Genomic DNA, 22,252 nt, shown 5'->3' on the forward strand with positions numbered 1-22,252 from the left:
AGGTATCTGCAATCCAAGTGAAGTGCTTCCATGAAATAATATCCATTGGCCACAGATTCTACAAGTCTTATGATCTACCATGGTTCAGGACTCTTAGTTGGTAGGTAAAATGTTAGCTTTCCGTTGTGATTTCTAAAAGTATTTTTAAAGCTGATAGAAGCTTTGCATCTATGTTTTATCCATACATTTAAGAGAAAAATAAAAACTAGCAAAGTGATATTCTGCTGGAGTTTTAGTGGAAGAGTACAAATACACACAATAAAAAAGACTAAACTCAGCAAATGGGGAACTAGAAAGAAAGCATTTGAAGCCTATCCACGATTCAGACAACACATTTAGAGAGGACATCTAATTTTTTTAGATTAAGTTTTATCTTACTGAAATGCCTTATGTGAGAATACTCCATTTTTGTTCTTAAGCACATGTGTGATATATTTCACATGATCCTTCTCGGGGATCCAAAAAAGTGTATAGTGGCCTCTTCTGGTGCCACCTTTCCTGTTGGAATGGGGTAATAGATTCCCTCTTCTTATGGGTTCCCAGATATGGGACTTCCACCTGCAATTCATGTATGGATTACCTTGGCAATAAAGTAGTTATCCAGCCATGGGCGTACCCAGGATCAAAACTAGGGGGGGGGGGGCAAGCCATGGTCACAGATACCGAAGAGAAATATATAATATATATATATATATATATATATATATATATATATATATATATATATATATATATATATATATATATATATATATATATATATATATATATATATATATATAAAATATATATATATATATATATATTACAATGCAAAGATTTCACTTCTTGCATTACATGAGTGATATCTATTGTAAATTCCACAATAGCTCAGAAACCGGCGAATCGCTCCACACCGTATACTAGCCGCCATAAAATGCCCCATACAGGATACTGGTCCCTATATAACGCTCCATACTGGATACTGGCCCCCATATAACGCTTCATACAGAATACTGGCCCCCATATAACGCTCCATGCAGGCTGCCCCCCCCCCCCCCCCACATAATGCCCCACGCAGGCTGTCCCCCGCCCCCCCCATATAATGCCCCATGTAGGATGTCACCCCACCTTATAATGCCCCATGCAGGATGTCACACACCCCCACCTCACCCCCTTCCCTTATATTGCCACAGGCCTCCATATAATAAAAATAAAATACTCACCTCACGTCTCACCTGTCGCTGCTCCGAACTTCAGTGTCGCCGGCCTCATCCCGCTCTGCGCTGTGACTGCTCAGGAGAGAGTGCGGTGTAAAGATGTCACCGCGCCCTCTGACCTGAGACATCACAGTGCAGCAGCCGCGGAGGATGCAGGAGCTGCTGCGGGGGCACGGGGAGGGGTAAGTATTGTGCCGGGGCCCTGAGCAAGCGGGGGGGGGGGGAGCGGGCGCTGACTGTGAGGGCCCCCCCCGCCTGCTCAGGGCCCCAGCATTTGCCCGGGTGCTGACGCCGGCCCTGGTGTGTGGCTTGCATACCTGCTTCTGGGGGGGGGGCAGTTGCCCCCCCCTTGCCCCACGGTAGGTACGCTCATGTATCCAGCACTTCGGGTTTAATAACTTGAAATAGTTTATTTACATCTTCTTAGGAGGCACATTGTAATGAAATACTCCAAAGTATACGCCATAAATCTCCAATGTGCTTCAAGCTTGGAACCGCTCTTGTTCACACTATGACTTATGCTGTGAACGAGCGTTGTTTTCGGCTCGAAACGCATTAGTGGTTTATGACACATTCTTTGGAGTATTCAGTTAAAGTGTGTCTCCCAAGAAGATGTAAATATAGTATGTTTTTTTTTTTTTTTAAAAGGAATCCGATTCCAGCTTTGTAACACTTACTGGGCTGCTAGCTGCAGTTTTGATAAAGTCACTTTTATCTGTTGCAGATTTAGGAGTTGCCTGAATGCTGAGCCCTGTATAACCCTGCCCACATGACTGACTGGCAGCTTTCTTTTGTACACTGTGCATAGGCAGAAAGCTGCCAATCGGTTGTATGAGCAGAGTTATACAGTCCTGTAGTGATCTCCTGCTGATAAAACAGTAATTTTATCAAAACTACAGCAAACTGCTCAGTAAATGACACAACTGGAATCAGAATCTGTTTCTTCATTATGCTGCTCTCAGATAAGGTGGAAAAGCTGGTGACATGATTCCCTTTAAACCCTAAGTGCTGGATTGCTACTTTATTGAGTTTGCGCAGCCATGGATTGGCTATTTGCAATGCATAGGGTAAAGTCTAAACACTTTTTGTAGTATCACCATTTCCTAAGAACATTTACTCATATCTGTAGCCATAATACAGTATTAAAGCATCTGGTTTGAGTCTGTTCCTAAATGAAGCAAGAAGTGATTTTACCCTCCAGTTGTAATTAGAATGAACATCTGCATTATTTCATTCATGAGATTTAGCTTTGTATTGGACGCCGGTATTTCCGCTAGAGAATTGGCATGCTCCTTCAGGTTCTCTCCTTTCACTTCAGGTTGAATTAGGCCAGAACACAGTGTGACTTCGACAGAATGCTAACACATGGCATGAAAAATCCTGCAATTGTTCTGCTGCCAGGGTGTAGTGAGCAAACACTAGAGAGGATCACAAAACACTTGTGCTATGTTCAAAAAGATGTTTCATAAGATTAAGGGCCATTTTCTTGTCGTATTTGCCCCTAGTTCTCGTCGTTGCCTTACAAAGAGTTATTTGGTGGCCGAAGGGGGCAGTTTAATGGTCAAGATGAGTAAAATAAAAAAAATACAAAAGGTAAAAAGTGCATGCAACGTTTCAGCCATTCGGGGCCTTTTTCAAGTCAAATGTAGTAGGTGTGCATTTGGTTACTATATTTGGCTTGAAAAAGGCCCCATGTGGCTGAAACGTTGCATGCACTTTTTACCTTTTGTATGCTGTAACCAATAAAGAGATTCCTTGGAGGAGGACATCCGGTGCCGTAGACATTTTTTGATTTTGAATGATGTGGCAATATTGTAGGGGAGTTGGTTCCACCAAGACTGCTCAGATCACAGAGTGGTACATGGGGAGTAGACCTTCTTCAGACATGGGTAAAGTTGAGTAAACTGGTATAGGTGATAACATAATATGGCATGAAATCCTACCATGATATTGGATTACCATGATATGTATGGTATCATTAGAAATTCCTAATATCTCCATAGAACCAAAATTGTTTTGTCAGGACTCAGGAGGAGCGATGGTACTGATAAGATGCCATGTTGACCTCATGAGGTCAGGAGAACAAGACGCTGGCAGATGACTCTTCCCACTATATTGCCGTTCTATGTACATATTGCTATATGTGGAATCAGTTCAGCAGTATGCATCTACTATGATATCTAGATATATCCAGGTACTTTATAGCATACCCAGACTGCTGCTTCCATAGCTCCCAACATTGCTGTTGGCAAAAATAGCAGCATTCTGGTTCCACCATCAGCCCGGGAGAGACATCCCTAACTCCACCCGAGAGCACCCCAAAACAAATAATGCCTATTTTAGCCCGGGACAGCCACCAAATTTTTATGATTGTGTATGAAACATTAGTACTGGCAAATTCAGGACTGTTGGCAGCTGTCCTATTTCTAGCCGTTACAGTGTCACAAGTGTTTCAGGAAAAAACAAACTATGGACTAAATAGAAGAATAAAACTATAGACTAACTACAAGAAATCATGAGAATTTTTAACCCCTTTCATAAGAGTTCATTTTCCGTTTTTTCATTTTTTTTTTACATTTTTTCTCCCATTCTTCCAAGAGTCATAACATTTTAATGTCTCAGACGACTTAGACATACAAGGTCTCTTTTTGCAGGACGTGTTGGAGTTTTCATTCACTTTGCAATATAATTAACTGAAAAATGGAGTGAAGTGGTGAAAAAAATACACCAATAACAGAAAAAATGACCTGGCAATGCTTCAGAACTTTGTAAGAAAACTAAATTGGATTTTGTGGCCATTTTCTGAGACCCATAACTTTTTAAATTTTTCCATCAGTGAGGCTTGTAGTTTTTATTGATACCATTTTGAGATGCGTATAATGTTTAAATTGCTTTTTACTGTAATTTTGAGGGTGGAGGGGGAGTGCAATGACCAAAGAACAGCAGTTTTGGTGTTACAATTTTTTTCTTTTTGGTGTTTTAACATATGATTTAAATAATGTTAATACTTTTATAGATGAACTTTTACAGACTTGATGATACTAAATATGTGTTGTTTTTTTTCCATTTTTTAAAGGGAATCTGTTACCAGATGTTTGCTATGTAATCGGACAGTAGCATGATGGAGAAAAGATCCTGATTTCAGTGATGTCACTTACTGGGTAGTGTTTTGCTGTTTCAATACAACCAGTGTTTTATCAGCAGGAGATTATCACTAGAGGACAACTGGGATCATTGCATCTTAGTACAGCCACACCCCAACACTGATTAGCAACTCTGTCACTATACAATGTAAACAGAAAGCTGTGGTGTGGGTGGCGTTATACACTGCTCAACAACTGAGCTCTACTACAACTGCAGCAGAGAAAACTGTGATTCTATTATAGTTGCTGCGCCCAGTAAAGAAAGTGATATATTGCTGGAATCAGGGTTTCTGTCCCTACCTCATTCTGTTCTCAGATTACATAGCAAAAACCTGCTGCCAGATTTATTTCTTTTTTTACATTTAAAACATATATATCTATATAAAGTGTGTGTATGTATATACATACATCGGGTGAAATAAGTATTGAACACGTCACCAATTTTCTAAGTAAATATATTTTCTAAAGGTGCTGTTGACATGAAATTCTCACCAGATGTCGGTAGCAACCCGTCCAATCCACATAGGCAAAGAGATTAAACCATGGATGTCCATAACTTAATTTATGTGTAAAAAGGAGAAGTGTCACAGGAAAAAAGTATTGAACACATGAAGAAAGAGGTGCAAAAAGCCATGGAAAGTCATGATAGCAGCTGAAATCTATCCGTAATTATAAAGCAATCCTGCCACTTAGTGAAAAATATCAGCTGGTTCAACTAATGGCCTATACCAGGCATGTCCAAAGTCCGGCCCGCGGGCCATTTGCGGCCCGCGGTCCGGACTAATAAGGCCCCCAGGTATCCAGCAGCATGTACCTTGCGGCCGCTGCCGCTCTCGTCGCCACCGCCGCTCTCGTCGCCACCGCCGCTCAGTACTCCGGCGCAGGGAGAAGAGCCGAAATCTCGGACATCGCGAGATTTCGGCTTTCCTTCTCCCTGCGCCGGAGTACTGAGCGGCGGCAACCGGCCAGCCAAGATCTCGCGACGTGCGAGATCTCCAGCCCCCAGGGGTTGTAAGACGTTCAGAGGTCAGATAGGCTGAAGACCTCAGCTTAGTTGTGTAAAATTATATAAATAATATATATATTAAGTTATATATAAGTCCCTGCGCCACCTTACACCTCCAGAAAGGTTAGGCCAGCAGGGCTCTCACACAAGCTTGTGGTAGCAAGCTGTCATACCCTTCATTAACCCCTGACTGCCTGTCACTGTGCTATAATTCCATTATCTGATGTGCGACTGTTGCACAGCTTGCTATTCTCTGCCTGTGTTATAAAGCATATAGCAGTATCTTATTTTTGCTGTTCCACCCTCTGCGCCTTTTAATCTCTCCCCTTCTGGCCAATTTTTATAATGGCAACTACAAATAAGAAACGAAAAGTTGACAGTGAGGGCCGCCGCTTCCAGGACAAGTGGAAAGTAGAATATTTTTTCACTGAAATAAAGAATCACTGTGTTTGTCTGATATGCCAAGAGACCGTTGCTGTTTATAAAGAATTTAATGTCAAGCGACACTATCAGACGAGACATAGCACATACGACAAGCTAACAGGGCACGACCGAAGTGAAAAGTATAAGCAACTTGAAGCTGTTTTATTGTCACAACAGCGATTTTTTACAAGAGCCCGTGAGTCAAATGAAAATGCCACAAAGGCGAGCTATGAGGTGGCAGCGTTAATTGCTAAAAATTGCAAATCTTTTGCAGAAGGTGACTTTATCAAAGAATGTGTTATGAAAATGGTAGAGAATGTCTGTCCCGAGAAGAAGCAAGAGTTTTCCAACATTTGCCTGGCTCGTAACACTGTAGCACGGAGAATTGAAGAAATTTCATCGGATATTAAGAGACAGTTAATGTCAAAAGGAGCTGATTTTGACTTCTTTTCAATAGGCTGTGATGAAAGCACGGACCTATCTGACACGGCTCAGTTGCTGATTTTTTTAAGAGGGGTGGACGATGAAATGAATGTGACTGAAGAGCTACTTGACCTCCAGAGCCTCAAGGATCAAACAAGAGGGAAAGATTTATTTGATTCTGTTAGTTCTGCCATAGATGACATGAAACTGCCTTGGAACAAAGTTACTGGGATTATTACTGATGGGGCACCTGCCATGACTGGTGAACGAAGTGGATTATCAACCCTAATCTGTAACAAGGTGAGCGAAGAAGGAGGCAAAGCTATTAAACTTCATTGCATCATTCATCAACAAGTTCTCTGTGCTAAACATCTCCAATATGATCATGTTATGAAACCGGTACTAAAGACCATTAATTTTATCCGCTCTAAAGCCCTGTGCCACCGCCAGTTTAAACAGTTTCTACTGGATATCCAGGCTGAATATGAAGATGTTTCATATCATAACGATGTAAGATGGCTCAGTCGGGGGTCTGCACTGCAACGTTTCTACTCTCTCAGAAAGGAAATAGGAGAATTCTTGGAAACAAAGGGACAAACGATGCGAGAACTATCTGATCCAATTTGGCTGGCTGATTTGGGGTTTCTAGTCGACCTAACAAAGCATCTGAATGTACTGAACATGAATCTTCAGGGCAAAGATGCAGCGGTGAACCAACTTTATTCACACCTCAAAGCCTTTGGAACAAAGCTGCAACTTTTCCTAAGGCAGTTGTCACAAACACCGCCCAATACCATCCATTTTTCAGCGCTACAGGAAATAATTAACAGTTTTCCACAGGATGATATCCATGCGCAAATAAGCAGGTATGCAGCAGACATCACATCTCTGGCTGGGGAGTTTCAACGGCGCTTTCAAGATTTTGCAGCTATTGAAAAGGAGATCAGCATTTTCTCCTCTCCATTCTCTGTTGACCCCGACAATGCTCCTGATCAGTTGCAGCTCGAGCTCATTGAGCTACATTGTGACAGCGAGTTACGCAGTCGTCATCAACAGCTCTCTCTTGTTAACTTTTACCGCCAACTGGATAAGAGCCGGTTTCAAGAGATTCGAACATTGGCTAAGAAAACCCTGAGCTTGTTTGGCTCAACATATTTGTGTGAGAAGACATTCTCTGTTATGAACTTTAACAAGAACCGCGTGAGGACAAGACTAAGTGACTCTCACCTGCGTGACATTTTGCGCATCAAAACCACGGCCATTGAACCAGACCTAGTCTATGTGCTGCAGTCCAGATCCCAGTTTCACCCTTCACATTAGTGCAGGCTAGTTTCTTTTTTTTAATTGAGATTAATATGTTGTAAAATCTCAATTAATGTCAGTTGGATAGACAGTTATATATTTGAACACATGTATACTTGCTGTTATGTTCCTGTTCACATTTTTTGAACTTATAAGTTGACAGACAACCTTACATTACTTTGTGTAATGTACTTTAAAATGTTCCTGAGATATCTCAGTTTCCTGTTTTTATTATATTAAAGGGGTTGTCCAAGTTCAGAACCCAGACATACCCCCTTTTTCACCCAGGCAGCCCCCCTGCCATGGGCATCAAAGCATCTCATGCTCCGATGTGCTCCCTTGCCCTGTGCTATTTACAATGACACACTGCCGGTAGGAGGCTTCACCGGCTCTAATGTGCAGGCTTTAGCGCTGCTCTAGCTGGTTTACTGGTGATAAAGCCCGCCCATCAGTGCCGGTGACGTCACTGGGCTTTCTGCCAGCCCCGTGGAGAGCCGGGTATGTCACTAGAACTCCAGAAAATGCCTTTCCTCTGCGCAATTTAGTGCAGGGCAAAAGTAGGACATTGGAGCATAAACTGCTTCGATGCTCAAGTCGGGGAGGGGCTTCCTGGGTGAGAATGGGGGTATGTCTGGGTTAACCCCTTTAAGGCAGATTGATTAAACACCTGTTTAGATTTGTCATCCAAGTCACAAAATAAAAAGTATGCCGTTTTCAATAAACTTTGCAAAAAAAGTTTATTTGCATTCATTTTAATGGTCCAAAGAATGTCAAGCAAAATGATCGGCCCTCGCACATGTTCACTTCATCAAATTTGGCACTCTTAGAAAAAAGTTTGGACACCCCTGGCCTATACAGTCAAGGCCAAAAGTGTTGGTACCCTTGAAATTATTCCAGAAAATGAAGTACTTCTTCCAGAAAATTATTGCAATTACACGTGTTTTGTTATGCACATGTTTATTTCCTTTGTGTGTATTGGAACAACACAAAAAACAGAGAAAAAAAAAAGGCAAATTGCACATCATTTCACACAAAACCCCAATAATGGACTGGACAAAGTTGTTGGCACCTTTCTAAAATTGTGGGTAAACAACTTTGTTTTAAGCATGTGATGCTCGTTCAGACTCACCTGTGGCAAGTAACAGGTGTGGGCAATATGAAAATCACACCTGAAACCAGATAAAAATGGGAGAGGTTGACTCAATCTTTGCATTGTGTGTGCCACAGTAAGCATGGAGAACAGAAAGGGGAAAAGAGAACTGTCTGAGGACTTGAGAACCAAACTTGAAGAATATCAAAACCTCCAAGGTTACAAGTCCATCTCCAGAGATCTTGATGTTCTTTTGTCCACACTGTGCAACATAATCAAGAAATTTACAACCTATGGCACTGTAGGTAATCTCCCTGGATGTGGACGGCAGAGAAAAATTGATGGAAGGTTGCAATGCACTGAAGTCCGAATGGTGAATAAGCAGCCCCAATCAAGTTCCAAAGAAATTCAAGCTATCCTGCAGGCTCAGGGTGCATCAGTGTCCATATGAATTATCCCTCAACATTTGATTGAAATGAAACGCTATGGCAGGAGACCAAGAAGGACCACATTGCTGACAAAGACATAAAAAGCTAGACTGCAGTTTGCCAAAATGTATGAGTAAGCCATAATCCTTTTGGGAAAGTGTCTTGTGAACAGATGAGATTAAGAGAAAGCCTTTTGGTAAAGCACATCATTCTACTGTTTACTGAAAATGGAACGAGGCCTACAAAGAAAACAACACAGTACCTACAGTCAAATATGGTGGAGGTTCAAAGATGTTTTAGGGTTGTTTTGCTGCCTCTGGCACTGGGTGTTTTCACTGTGTGCAAGATGTCATGAAATCTGAAGATTCTCAAAGGTTTTTGGGTCGCAATGCAGTGCCCAGTGTCAGAAAGCTGGGTTTACGTCCAAGGTCATCGATCTTCCAGCAGGACAATGACCCCAAACATACTTCAAGAAAACCCAGAAATGAATGGAAAGAAAGTCCTGGAGAGTTCTGAAGTGACCAGCAATGAGTCCGGATCTAAATCAAATTGAACACATGTGGAGAGCTCTTAAAATTGCTGTTGGGAGAAGGCACCCTTCAAATGTGAGAGACCTTTAGCAGTTTGCAAAACAAGAGTGCTCCAAAATTCCAATTGAGAGGTGTAAGAGGCTTGTTGATGGCTATAGGAAGCGATTGATTGCAGTTATTACAGAGGGTGTGCAACCAAATATTAAGTTGAGGATGCCAACAATTTTGTCCGGCCCATTTTTGGGGTTTTGTGCAAAATTATGTCCAATTTGCCTTTTTTCTGTTGTTATTTTGTGTTGTTACTATACACACAAAGGAAATAAACGTGTATAACAAAACATGTGTAATTGCAATGATTTTCTGGGAGAAATACTTCATTTTCTGAAACAATTTCAGGGGTGCCAACACTTTTGGCCATGACTGTATAAAGGTGTGTCTTTGCCAAGGTGCCACAGAAGAAACATCTCCTGATGAGTAAAACCAGTGAGCGGTCTCAAGACTTTTGCAACCTTATTGTGGCAAAACATACTGATGGCATTGGTTACAGAAGAATTTCTAAACTACTGAAGGTTCCATTGAGCACTGCTGGGGCCATAATCTGTAAGTGAAAAGATCACTTTTCATCATAAACCACCCATGACTAGGTGCTTCTCGCAAGATGTCAGACAGACTAGTCAAAAGAATTATCAGAAGAGTTGCCCAAGAGCCAAGGACCACCTGTGGAGACCTACAGAAAGACCTGGAATCAGCAAGTACAATTGTTTCAAAGAAAACTTTAAGTAATGCACTCAACCTCCATGACCTGTATGCATGCTCACCATGTAAGACTCAATTGCTGAACAAAAAGCATGTTCAAGCTTGTTTACAGTTTTCTCAACATTTAGACAAGCCTACAAGCCTATGAAATACTGGGAGACTATAGTCTGGTCAGATGAGCCCAAAATCGAATTCTTTGAATGCTATCGTACACTCAGTGTTTGGAGGCCAACAGGCACTGCATATCACCTTAAAAACACCATACGAATAGTAAAGTTTGGAGGTGGGAATATCATATTGTGGGGCCGTGTTTTAACATACGGCACTGGCAAACTTCATATTATTGAAGGAAGGATGAATGGACAAATGTACCAAGACATTATTGAAAAGTATCTGCTGCCATCTACCAGGATGATGAAGATGAAACAAGGGTGGACATTTCAGCAAGACAATGATCCCAAACACACAGCCAACAAAACTCTCAAATGTTTTCAGACAAAGAAAATGAAGTTGCTAGAATGGCCCAGCCAGTCACTGAACCTGAATCCAATAGAAAATTTATGGAAGGACTGAAAGCTCTGAGTTCATAGAAAGAGCCCCCAGAGCCTTCAGGATTTGAAGAGTGATTGTGTGGAAGAATGGGCCAAAATCACACCTGAGCAATGCATGTGACTAGTTTCTCCATACAGGAGGCGTCTTGAAGTTGTCATCACCAACAAAGGCTTTTGTACAAAGTATTACATAAATTTCAGTAAGCATGTTCAGTACTTTTTCCCTGTGTCATTTCTCATTCTATTTCTGGACATCTATGGTTTAATATCTTTGCCTATATGGATTGGATGGGTTGTTACCCACATCTGGTGAGAATTTCATGTCAATAGCACCTTTTAGAAATATATTTACTTAGAAAATTGGTGACGTGTTCAATGCTTATTTCACCCACTGTATGGCCACAGTAGAATCACCGAATATGACCACTGTCAAATTGTAAATTCTTAATGTCCTTTATTTCAGGTACTTTCTTCTATGTGTTAACTACTTTTTCTATGGGGAGACTTTGGCGGACTATTTTGCAACATTTGTACAAAGGGAAGAATCTCTCCAATTCCTCATCCGCTATCATCGCTTTATATCGTTTGCACTTTATGTTGTAGGTGAGTAGCCATTGTGTACTACATTAACACGTGGTGTGATCCCATTATTTATCACTTCAGTGTGAATAGTTCTACATTAATTCTATGTTTTTAAGCTTATGTCCGTGCTCAACCATTGCACTAGTGTATATATTTACTGGCAGTCAGCAAGTAATACAGATGTCATACTCAGCACCTGAACTTGTCCTGTAGATGGTTATACATATACATGCTCTGAAATCGTACTGTATGTATGTTGTTTAGCTATATATTGTGCTGAATGTAGTTTGGTGATTCTGATGATTTAGGACTTCTACCAAGTTGTCCTAAGTTATCAGGATCAAACTACACAGCCCCTAATGGAGTCAATGTAGAAGCCGTTTCAGTCAGTGCAGCACTTTGTAACTTGCTTTTAGTTAGTTCGTATCAAAGTGTGTGAGTCAGTAAGGGTATGTGTGCACGTTCAGTATTTCATTGCAGAAATTTCTGCAAGGTTTCTGCATCTCTTGGCAGCAAAAACGCTGCTGCAAAAACGTGCATTTTGCCCTGATTTTGGTGCGTTTTTGATGAGTTTTTGGAGCTAAATAAAGATATTTGGAAAAAAGTATCGTGGGACATCGCTTTAACCCTTGGATTACCGTCGGACCTGGGGTGAGTATATTGGTTAATTTAAATGATTAAAGAATGTGTCTGTTTTATTTCAAATAAAGTGTTTTATTCTCAGTGTGTGTGTTTATTTAACTCTTTACTTAGTAATGAGGGTGTCTGGCTGACACCTCTTCATTACTAAAGCTAGGGTTAGGTGTCAGCGGCACCTAATCCCATTAACCCTAATCCCATTAATCCTAATGCCGTGCTTGTTTTGTCAGTATATGCGAATCCACTGCATGTAATGACATTTAAATTTGTCAAAATCTGCAGTGGAGACTAGCGTCTCATCTACAGAAATTTCTGCGAGCTTGGGTACGTGCTCATGATCAGGTAATGCTGCTGGTTTGATGCTGAGTATTTAGGCAGCATCAAACCCGCAGCTGCCAGATGTTACACCATAGTGGATAGGATTTCTAGAAATCCCATGTCCACTATGCTTGCATCTGAGGCGGTATATTTTTATACTTGCTTTTTTGCTGCGGATTTGACTGACTCAGTGAGTGAAAAAAACGTTGCAAAAACGCACAAAGAATTGACATACTGCAGATTTAAATGCAATGACGATCCTGACAGGAAAATTCCTGATCATGTGCACAGCACTTCAGGATGGTCATTACATTAGCTGGCACAAGGATTCCCTAGTGTTTTTGGCCGCAAAAACGCACAGTGTGTACATTGCCTAAGGTTTGTTTTTTTTTTTAATTATAGATCTAACAGAAAATGAATTGCTTCTGTGATAGAATACTGATTGAATTTTGGGTGCTTTCACACTGTTCTGGCACCCGTTCGTTGTTCCCTTCGGGGCTTATGTCTGAACTCCTCGCAAAACGGGATTTGGGTGTATACACTGATGGGGCCATAAGCTATGATGATGCCAAGAGAGCGAACATGCGCTCTGTCGTGCATAACTTTCGGGCGTATACGCTTACTGGAGACGGACACGCAGAGGCAGTCTACATCTGAGTAAAAATAGAGAGATAGTCTTCCAGGAAGCTTCTCCTCCCCATAGCCTGGAAGAGGTCATTTATATAAAGTGATAAAACGTGATTTCTCAATAAGGCTGCGTGCCCACTATGCGTTTTTCAAGCGTTTTTGTCGCGGAATTTCCGCTTGGTAATACGTGCCCCATGGTCCCCAATGGTAATCCGCATGTGCTGTGCGCATGCTGCGGAAATTTCTGCTGCGGATTATCAATGCGGAAAAATCTGCAGCATGTTCATTCATTTTGCGGGATTGCCGCCGTTGACTTGCATTGAATCGCCTAATATCCGCATCACTACATGTGCACACGCGGATATTAAGCGATTCAATGTGCGGATGGTACCCGGGTACTCCTCCAGACCCGGGTACCATAGTACCTGTTAAAAAAAGAATTTAAAATAAAAAATAACCTTATACTCGCCTTCCGATGTCACATGACTAAATGACGTCATGGAAGGTTCTTTTACACCATCGCGAGCCGCCGGGAAGCCAAGACGCATTGATGAGGAGACCGAGGGCCATCAGAAGGTGAGTATAATGTTTATTATATTATTTTTTACCATTTTTATTCTTTTTTTTAACTATTAACTTGGTCACACTTTATAAATCCATGCCGTCTGCATGGATTTATATAATGTGGCCAAGTTGTCAAGCACTTTCCAAGTGATGTTAAAATCGCCTGGAAAGCGCTTGTCAACCCGCATGCGGAAATGCATGTGAAGAACGCTTCACTTCCGCATGTCCCTGGCAGGAAAAACGCATGTACAATCCGCATGCGTTTTTCCTGCCAGGGAGATGCAGAAAAATCTGGAGCATTTCTGCTTCGTGGGCACATAGCCTAACAAGGCATCTGATATGGGGCATACACCCATATCAGAGGGATCACTCTCTAGGATCACTCTCCTCAGCAGTCTATTATCTGTATGCCCATATTAATAGTTTAGTTAGGTCAAATGTGGTGCCAGATTCCCTTTAAGTGAATACTTAATATTTAACCCTTTTTCTTTTTTTTTGTCACATAGGTTTCTGCATGTTTGTATTGAGCCTAGTGAAGAAGCAATACCGCCTCCAGTTTTACATGGTTTGTATCAATTCCTCTGTGCAGAAGCTAATGGTATCCCTTGCCATGTCTTTGCATGATCAGCCTTATGTGCACAGGTCTTTAATCCAGGGAGTTTGAATATTAACTCAATATATAAAGCTCAACTTCATCCAAAGCATGAGAAATACCATTTAATTAAGGCAGAGCTGAATTTCCCTGCACTTCTCACCACATCGTCGCTGCAGTCCATAAGGATGAGTTCTCTGCTGCTGTATGCAGTATACTTGGACTGGATTAGCTGTTATTGTGCCTGGCTTCGAGGTAACAACATTCATCCGGCCAGCTGCAGAGCAACGCTTACCAACTCCTAGCAAAGAGCTTGCAAGCCCTGCACTCCTTGGACTGGCCACCTGTGAAAGACTGTAGAGGTGGCCTGTAACCTATGCAAAAAAAAAACGGTAAACTATAGAACTAAAAAGCCCTAATAATGGGGAATGGGAGAGTATTTTTAATAAGAAATAAATTGCAAAGTTGTTTGTTTTTACATGCACTTAGCAATTTTACCCTTTATGATAACGAGACAACCCTTTTAAATGACATTAATAGAACAAAGGATTTTGCATATGTAATGCTATAGTAGCAGTTTTGAACAGTTAATGTACGTTCACAGGTGGCGTTTTTACAGAATTTTTTATGCAGGTTTATTTTTTGTGTGGAAAAAATGTACTTTTTACAGTACCAAAACTCAGAATAAAAAGGACAATACCCTGCAGTAAGTAAATAGTAAATAACATGGGGGACTTGATTGACACTATTTTGATCAAAAAAGTGTAAAAGTCATCCCACCGCAATAAGGTGTACCTAAGGTGGTCCCTAACTCTTGTATGTCGCCTCCCTTTTGTGCCAGGGAGGCGAGATACAAGAGGGCAGATCTAGACCTGCCTGTTTCACACCTGCCTGCGGAAAGCTATGAAGACAAAATGCATAGCCTAAAAAGGCTAAAATGTATGAGAAATGCGTTAAAAAAGCGCATATTTTATGCATTGTTTTTCCTACCAACACAGATTTTTGTGCATAAACCGGGAAGGAAAAACTGTGTGTGAACATACCCATTGGCACGTTGACAGGTTTGCTTTAGGCTAGGGTCACACGACAGTATTTTCTATCATCCAAGAAGAGTGGTGCTCAGAGTGGTGCTCAGAGTGGTGCTCAGAGTGGTGCTCAGAGTGGTGCTCAGAGTGGTGCTCAGAGTGGTGCTCAGAGTTTTCTCCATCTTCTCTGTTCTGTCCGTGAAAATCCAACTGCACTCAGATGTAATTCGAGTGCGGTCTGATTTTTTTTGACTGACCCATTGGCTTGAATAGACAAGTGCAATCTAATTTATGCATCCTAATCTTGCATTCTGCGATTTTTTTTATTCATTTATTTTTTCCTAGGACATATCCAGCCCAAGGATAAACTAGGATATGTGCACGGCCTGACGGAACAACATTGGTCCAAGTGCTATCCGATGTTTTGTCGGATTGCACTCTGACTGAAAATCCAGCCAAGCGTACGAGCCCTTAGGGTGCCATTTGTGTGGATGCAGTAGCCTGGGTGTTTGTGCAGGCTGGTGACACTCTTCGGAGTTTTCACCCTTGTAATACAGCGTGCATATTTATAGGGAGATGGCTGATGGCTTTCCTCCCCGTTTACATGAGAAGATCTTTCTGGGAATTGGCAGATGTGGAGGTGACGCCTCGCATGCTTCTCCCATTGTTTAGAATATAGAGCTGAACTCTAACATGTGCTGATGGTTAAGGAGACTGCGGGTGCGGCCACACGCTGAGACCGTTTAGGTTTGCTTTTTTTTTTTTTTTTTTTTTGCTCGTTACTGAATACCTCTGTGTGGAAAAGTTTGTTCTTTACCAAACATCAGAAAAAAATGTTTTTCCAGCGTGGCAGAAACCAAAATGATACTGTTCTAGCATTTATCTGGTAATTAGGGTCTTATGAATTCCTGAAAGAGAACCTGCCTGTCGATTCATGCTGCCCAACCCGGACCAGAGGCTGCGTACAGCTGCACGATTGCTGAAGAAAGTCGTCCGATGTGGCTCTATGTGATTAACAAATCTTTCCCTATGTACAAACATGGGAGAGACCCGTCAGTCACCTGGAACGCAGCCGTAGTTTGCGCTAAATGCCAGAGCGTTTCAGAAAGGAACATGCCTGGCTGCAGTCATACGTCAGGCTCTGATTCATGCCGCCCGTGGTTTGGACACCAAGAATCAAGTAACAGGTCCCTTTATATGCATGAACACGCGTCACATACGTCAAACTGGCACGTCAAATGCAAGGTGAAATCCAACTATCCAGCAGTGCCCGCTGTTCTCTGTGTGCCTTACTCAGGTTGGTAAATTGGAAGTAGAGAAGTCCAGAATTTGAGTAATGCACCACATGACCTGCTGCGTGTAAATTGTGTTTGTATTAGTGTATATGTCACTTTTTCCTGTACTTTCCATTTGCCGACATTAAAGGGTTTGTGACAAGTTTGGAAATTATTCCCTATCCATAGTACGGGATATAATTAACCATGTACTGGGACCTTCACTGATCCTGGGTACCTGGCTCTGAAGAGTCCCGTCTGAATGTAGTTGACTTCGTGCATGCACACCTTCGCTTCAATGATTAATAGAGGCTAATTATCAACCTTGGAACAAACCCTTTAAATGAAAATTTCCCTTCATGCGAATTCCTCATTTTTTAGTACCTTTCATTGTCACTTTCTGAGGATATATAAATACTGGTCATGTGACGGACACCCAGGCGCACGGCTCATTGCTGTTACAGTACAGTTGTCAGCTATGACATGTACTGAGCTGTGCAGCTGTGTGTCCATCCATTACATGACCAAGACACCCTTCCATAGTTTTTATACACTCCTCAAAATTGAAATTGCAACACCAAGAAGGAAAAGTCGTGTAGTTATAGAAATCACAGAAACAAAAGAGGTATTACTGATCTTCAAATGATGAAAAATGGAAACAAATTTTCAAAACATTTCAATTTATCTTTTAGAGAATGAGCACTGTGTGGAGAAATGCCTGCATTTATACGCCTTGGTATGCTATCAATGAGATTATTAATGGATGTCTAAGGAATGGTCTGCTACACTGACTGCACTTAGCCACACAAATAATCAAGATCCACTGCTGGCAGCTCCCTTTGCAATTGGCAATCAATGATGTCTCAGATGTGCTCGATGGGAGACGAGTCAAGAGATACTGCAGGCCAGGGTTGCATGTTTAGGCCATGCAGACTGCTCACAGTAGCACGAGCATCATGTGACCTGGTGTTATATTGAAAAATGGCTCTTGGGACACTTTTACATTCCCTCTTGAAGACTTCTTCATGGCGTTGCCCACATGGTCTCCAGGCAAATCTCCAGCTGTCATTGTGTCCAAGACAAAAGCAAGACTTGTCGCTGAATAGGTTAGACTTTCATTCCAGCCTTCATTGCATCTTGCTCTGCACTATGATAGTCTTTGAGAGCAGTGGCTTGAAGTCAATGGAACATTTGCAGCTGGACATCTAACACACAGCCTGTGTCTTGGTATGTGACATTTCATTGGCAGTACAGAACGGACCAATCATGAAACCAGTGATATGGAGATTTCTCCAAAGTGTACCAGGAGATGTTTTTCAACGTAATGCCGGGCAGCATGTTGCTTTTGCTACTGTGAGAAGCCTGCGTGGCCCAAACGTTTTCCCATGGCTTGCAGTGTCTCCTGACTTGTCTCCCATCGATCACATCTGGAACGTCATTGGCTTGTAATTGCAAAGGGAGCTGCCAGCAGCAGATCTTGATGATTTGTTTGGCCAAGTTCACTCAGCGTGGCAGAACATTCCTCAGACCAGAGTTAATAATCTTATTGATAGCTTGTCAAGGCCATTAAGGGCGTGTACTTCATTCTCGATACTGAATTAATTGAGATGTTTTGGAACTTTTGTTTCCATTTTTTCATGATTTACATATCATTAATATGTCTATTCATCCTGTGATTTCCATAATGTTTCCTTCTAGCTGTTGCAGTCTGAATGCTGAGCAGTGTATTTCTCCATCTTTTACTATGTTCTTACTGTAATTGACATCTCTCCAATCCTGCATTTGTCAATTTTTCTGTGTAAAAAGTCCTTGCTACTTGCATAGTTGTGTCCTATATGCTGACTGTTGTGTTGTCTCCCCTATTAACAGTTTGGATGGACTCATGTCACTTTGCTGATCACTGTCACACAGTCTCATCTTATCATCCAAAATCTTTTTGAAGGGATTATCTGGTAAGATCTGACATCTGTGTGAGTGCCATATTTGCTGTGTTCATTTAGCGTTGCCTAGACCTATTGTATCCAGCTGATAGCGCCCCCTGCAGATGATTCTCACTTGGTTGCAGATATTTTCTTTAATTACTCTTTAGTTGCTTAATTATATACCTTTCTTATAGAACTGTAATGTAACTTGCCCAACTCAGCGACTCCACTATGAGATTTCTTGTGTATAAGAACGAGTTTAAGGACAAGTATTTTCTATGACTTTGCTATTTGCAGCACTCTAAATATCAAATGCAAGCACAAATTCTGCTTATTGCTAAGAACAGGATATTTAGGCTACTTTCTGCCATTACAGCAGTTCTGCCAAGGTAGGGCGAAGAGACACTTTTAATGTATAGGCTTACAGTTTGGGCTTTACTTTTAAAGACTAATAAGATTTAAAGGGGTATTTCCATCTCTAAGATCCTATCCCAATATATATATATATATATATATATATATATATATATATATATATATATATATATATATATATATATATATATATATATATATATATATATATATATATATATAGTTGTAATAATAATATTAGCAAATACCTTCAATTAGAAATGTAGTATAGTTCTTCAGATTCTCTGTCGCTTACCCCATGCAGTGCATTGCAGTAACTTGGATATCCATGATTACGACCACTAAGAACTAACTAGCTAACTAACCGTTACTATATACGTGGTTATAACCATGGATACCTATGCTAATGCATTGCCTTGCGACTTGGGAAAGCAACATAGAGAATCAGAAGAACTATACTACATTTCTAATTGGAGGTATTTGCTAATAATATTATTACACCTACTTCATATTGGGATAGGATCTTGGAGATGGGAATACCCCTTTAAGTAAACTTCTGATATCTCAGCATTGGCAGGTACCAGATATTAAAAATTCCGAGGGATTGGGTGCATGTGTTTTGTGACCCACAGCCAATCCAGAAATCACTGTCCTTATTCCGACCATAAATGGTGGACCTGTGAATCCCACCTAAGGCTATGTGCCCACGATGCAGAAATGAAGCAGAAAATTTCTGCAGCATTTCTGCATCTCCCTGGCAGAAAAAACGCATGCAGATTGTACATGTGTTTTTCCTGCAGAATACATGTGGATCCACATGCGTTTCCGCATACAGATTGACAAGCGCTTTCCAGGCGATTTTAGCATCACTTGGAAAGTGCTTGACAACTAGGTCACACTGTATAAATCCATGCAAACAGCATGGATTTATACAGTGTGAACCGTAAAAATTAAAACAAATAAAGCTATACTCGCCCCCGAGGCCCCGGCGTGGCTGCAGCGCTGCTTCTTGGCTGGTTCCCGGCTGCCGGCATATCGCGAGACAGAGCGGTGAAGGGCCTGCGGTCACATGACTGTGACGTCACCGCAGGTCCTCAAGCGATGCCGGCATTCAGAGAAAAACCTTCGGAAAGGTGAGTATAAACTTTATTTGTTATTTTATTCTTTTTTTACAGGTACAATGGTACCCAGGTCTGGATGAGAGTCTTCTCTCCTCCAGAACTGGGTACCATCCGCACAGAGACGCATAGAAGCCGCTTGTACAAATGTACAGTCGCGGTTTCTATGCGTTTCAATGCAAGTCAATGGCGGGAGTTCCGCTGCGCTTCCGCAAAATTAAATGACATGCTGCGGATTTTTGTACGCAGCATAAACGCTGCGGAAAAATCCGCAGCATGTGCATAGAACATGCGGAATCCCCTTGGGGACCATGGGGTGCGGATTACCTAGCGTTTTACAAGCGTTTCCGCTGCGGAAATTCCGCAGCATAAACACTTGAAAAACGCTACGTGGGCACACAGCCTAAAGCACAGTTTAGAAATGCACCTAGAATTGCCTATAAAAACACATTGTAATTGTATGATCAGCGTGGAATCACAATCATACAATCAATCATACAATTACTATAAATTATGACATGATCACAATAGAACATAAAAACATACTATCTGTAGTGTAGCATCATCACATCAGTACTACCTACAAGTACACAAATACACACTTAGTTACAGTATAACAACGGGGGATGGTCTGTGAGTATGCTATTGTATTATTACCACTATGATGTGCAGCCTTTGAGTACATACAGGTGCATCTCACTAAATTAGAATATCATCAAAAAGTGAATTTATTTCAGTTCTTAAATACAAAAAGTGAAACTCATATATTATATAGAGTCATTCCAAACAGAGTGATCTATTTCAAGTGTTTATTTCTGTTAATGTTGATGATTATGGCTTACATTACATGAGTGATATCTATTGTAAATTCCACAATAGTTCAGAAACCGGCGAATCGCTCCACACAGTATACTAGCCACCATAAAATGCTCCATACAGAATACTGGCCCCCATATAATGCTCCATACAGAATACTGGCCCCCATATAACGCTCCATACGAAATACTGGCCCCCATATAACGCTCCATACGGAATACTGGCCCCCATATAACGCTCCCTACGGAATACTGGCCCCCATATAACGCTCCCTACGGAATACTGGCCCCCATATAACGCTCCCTACGGAATACTGGCCCCCATATAACGCTCCCTACGGAATACTGGCCCCCATATAACGCTCCCTACGGAATACTGGCCCCCATATAACGCTCCCTACGGAATACTGGCCCCCATATAACGCTCCCTACGGAATACTGGCCCCCATATAACGCTCCATACAGGACACTGGCCCCCATATAACGCTCCATACAGGACACTGGCCCCCATATAACGCTCCATACAGGACACTGGCCCCCATATAACGCTCCCTACGGAATACTGGCCCCCATATAACGCTCCATACAGGACACTGGCCCCCATATAACGCTCCATACAGGACACTGGCCCCCATATAACGCTCCATACAGGACACTGGCCCCCATATAACGCTCCATACGGCACACTGGCCCCCATATAACGCTTCATACGGGATACTGGCCCCCATATAACACTCCATACGGTATACTGGCCCCCATATAACACTCCATACGGGATACTGGCCCTCATATAACGCTCCATACGGAATACTGGCCCCCACACAATGCTCCATGCAGGCTGGTCCCCTCCCCCTCCCACATAATGCCCCATGCAGGATGTCACCCCCCCATATAATGCCCCATGCAGGATGTCACCCCCCCCATATAATGCCCCATGCAGGATGTCACACCCCCCCCCATATAATGCCCCATGCAGGATGTCACCCCCCATATAATGACCCATGCAGGATGTCACCCCCCCCATATAATGACCCATGCAGGATGTCACCCCCCCCATATAATGACCCATGCAGGAGGTCACCCCCCCCCATATAATGACCCATGCAGGATGTCACCCCCCCCCCATATAATGACCCATGCAGGATGTCACCCCCCCCCCCCATATAATGACCCATGCAGGATGTCACCCCCTCCATATAATGACCCATGCAGGATGTCACCCCCTCCATATAATGACCCATGCAGGATGTCACCCCCTCCATATAATGACCCATGCAGGATGTCACCCCCCCATATAATGCCCCATGCAGGATGTCACCCCCCATATAATGCCCCATGCAGGATGTCACCCCCCCCATATAATGACCCATGCAGGATGTCACCCCCCCCATATAATGACCCATGCAGGATGTCACCCCCTCCATATAATGCCCCATGCAGGATGTCACCCCCTCCATATAATGCCCCATGCAGGATGTCGCCCCCCCATATAATGCCCCATGCAGGATGTCGCCCCCCCCATATAATGCCCCATGCAGGATGTCACCCCC

General features: G+C 42.2%; 1 protein-coding gene across 1 annotated transcript in view; it reads left to right on the top strand.

Moving 5' to 3' along the window:
• CDS1 (CDP-diacylglycerol synthase 1) overlaps positions 1-22,252 on the top strand; it is a 97,741-nt gene that overhangs the window by 47,089 nt on the left and 28,400 nt on the right. Inside the window, exons 4-7 of the mRNA XM_073637112.1 lie at positions 3-100; positions 11,315-11,454; positions 14,088-14,146; positions 18,342-18,424. Coding sequence (XP_073493213.1) covers positions 3-100; positions 11,315-11,454; positions 14,088-14,146; positions 18,342-18,424 — 380 coding nt within the window. The remainder of the gene's footprint in view (positions 1-2; positions 101-11,314; positions 11,455-14,087; positions 14,147-18,341; positions 18,425-22,252) is intronic.

Source organism: Phyllobates terribilis, unplaced genomic scaffold (genome assembly GCF_046119375.1).
Source record: "Phyllobates terribilis strain yellow unplaced genomic scaffold, ASM4611937v1 Scaffold_1__5_contigs__length_1240528914, whole genome shotgun sequence".
Lineage (NCBI taxonomy): Eukaryota > Metazoa > Chordata > Amphibia > Anura > Dendrobatidae > Phyllobates > Phyllobates terribilis.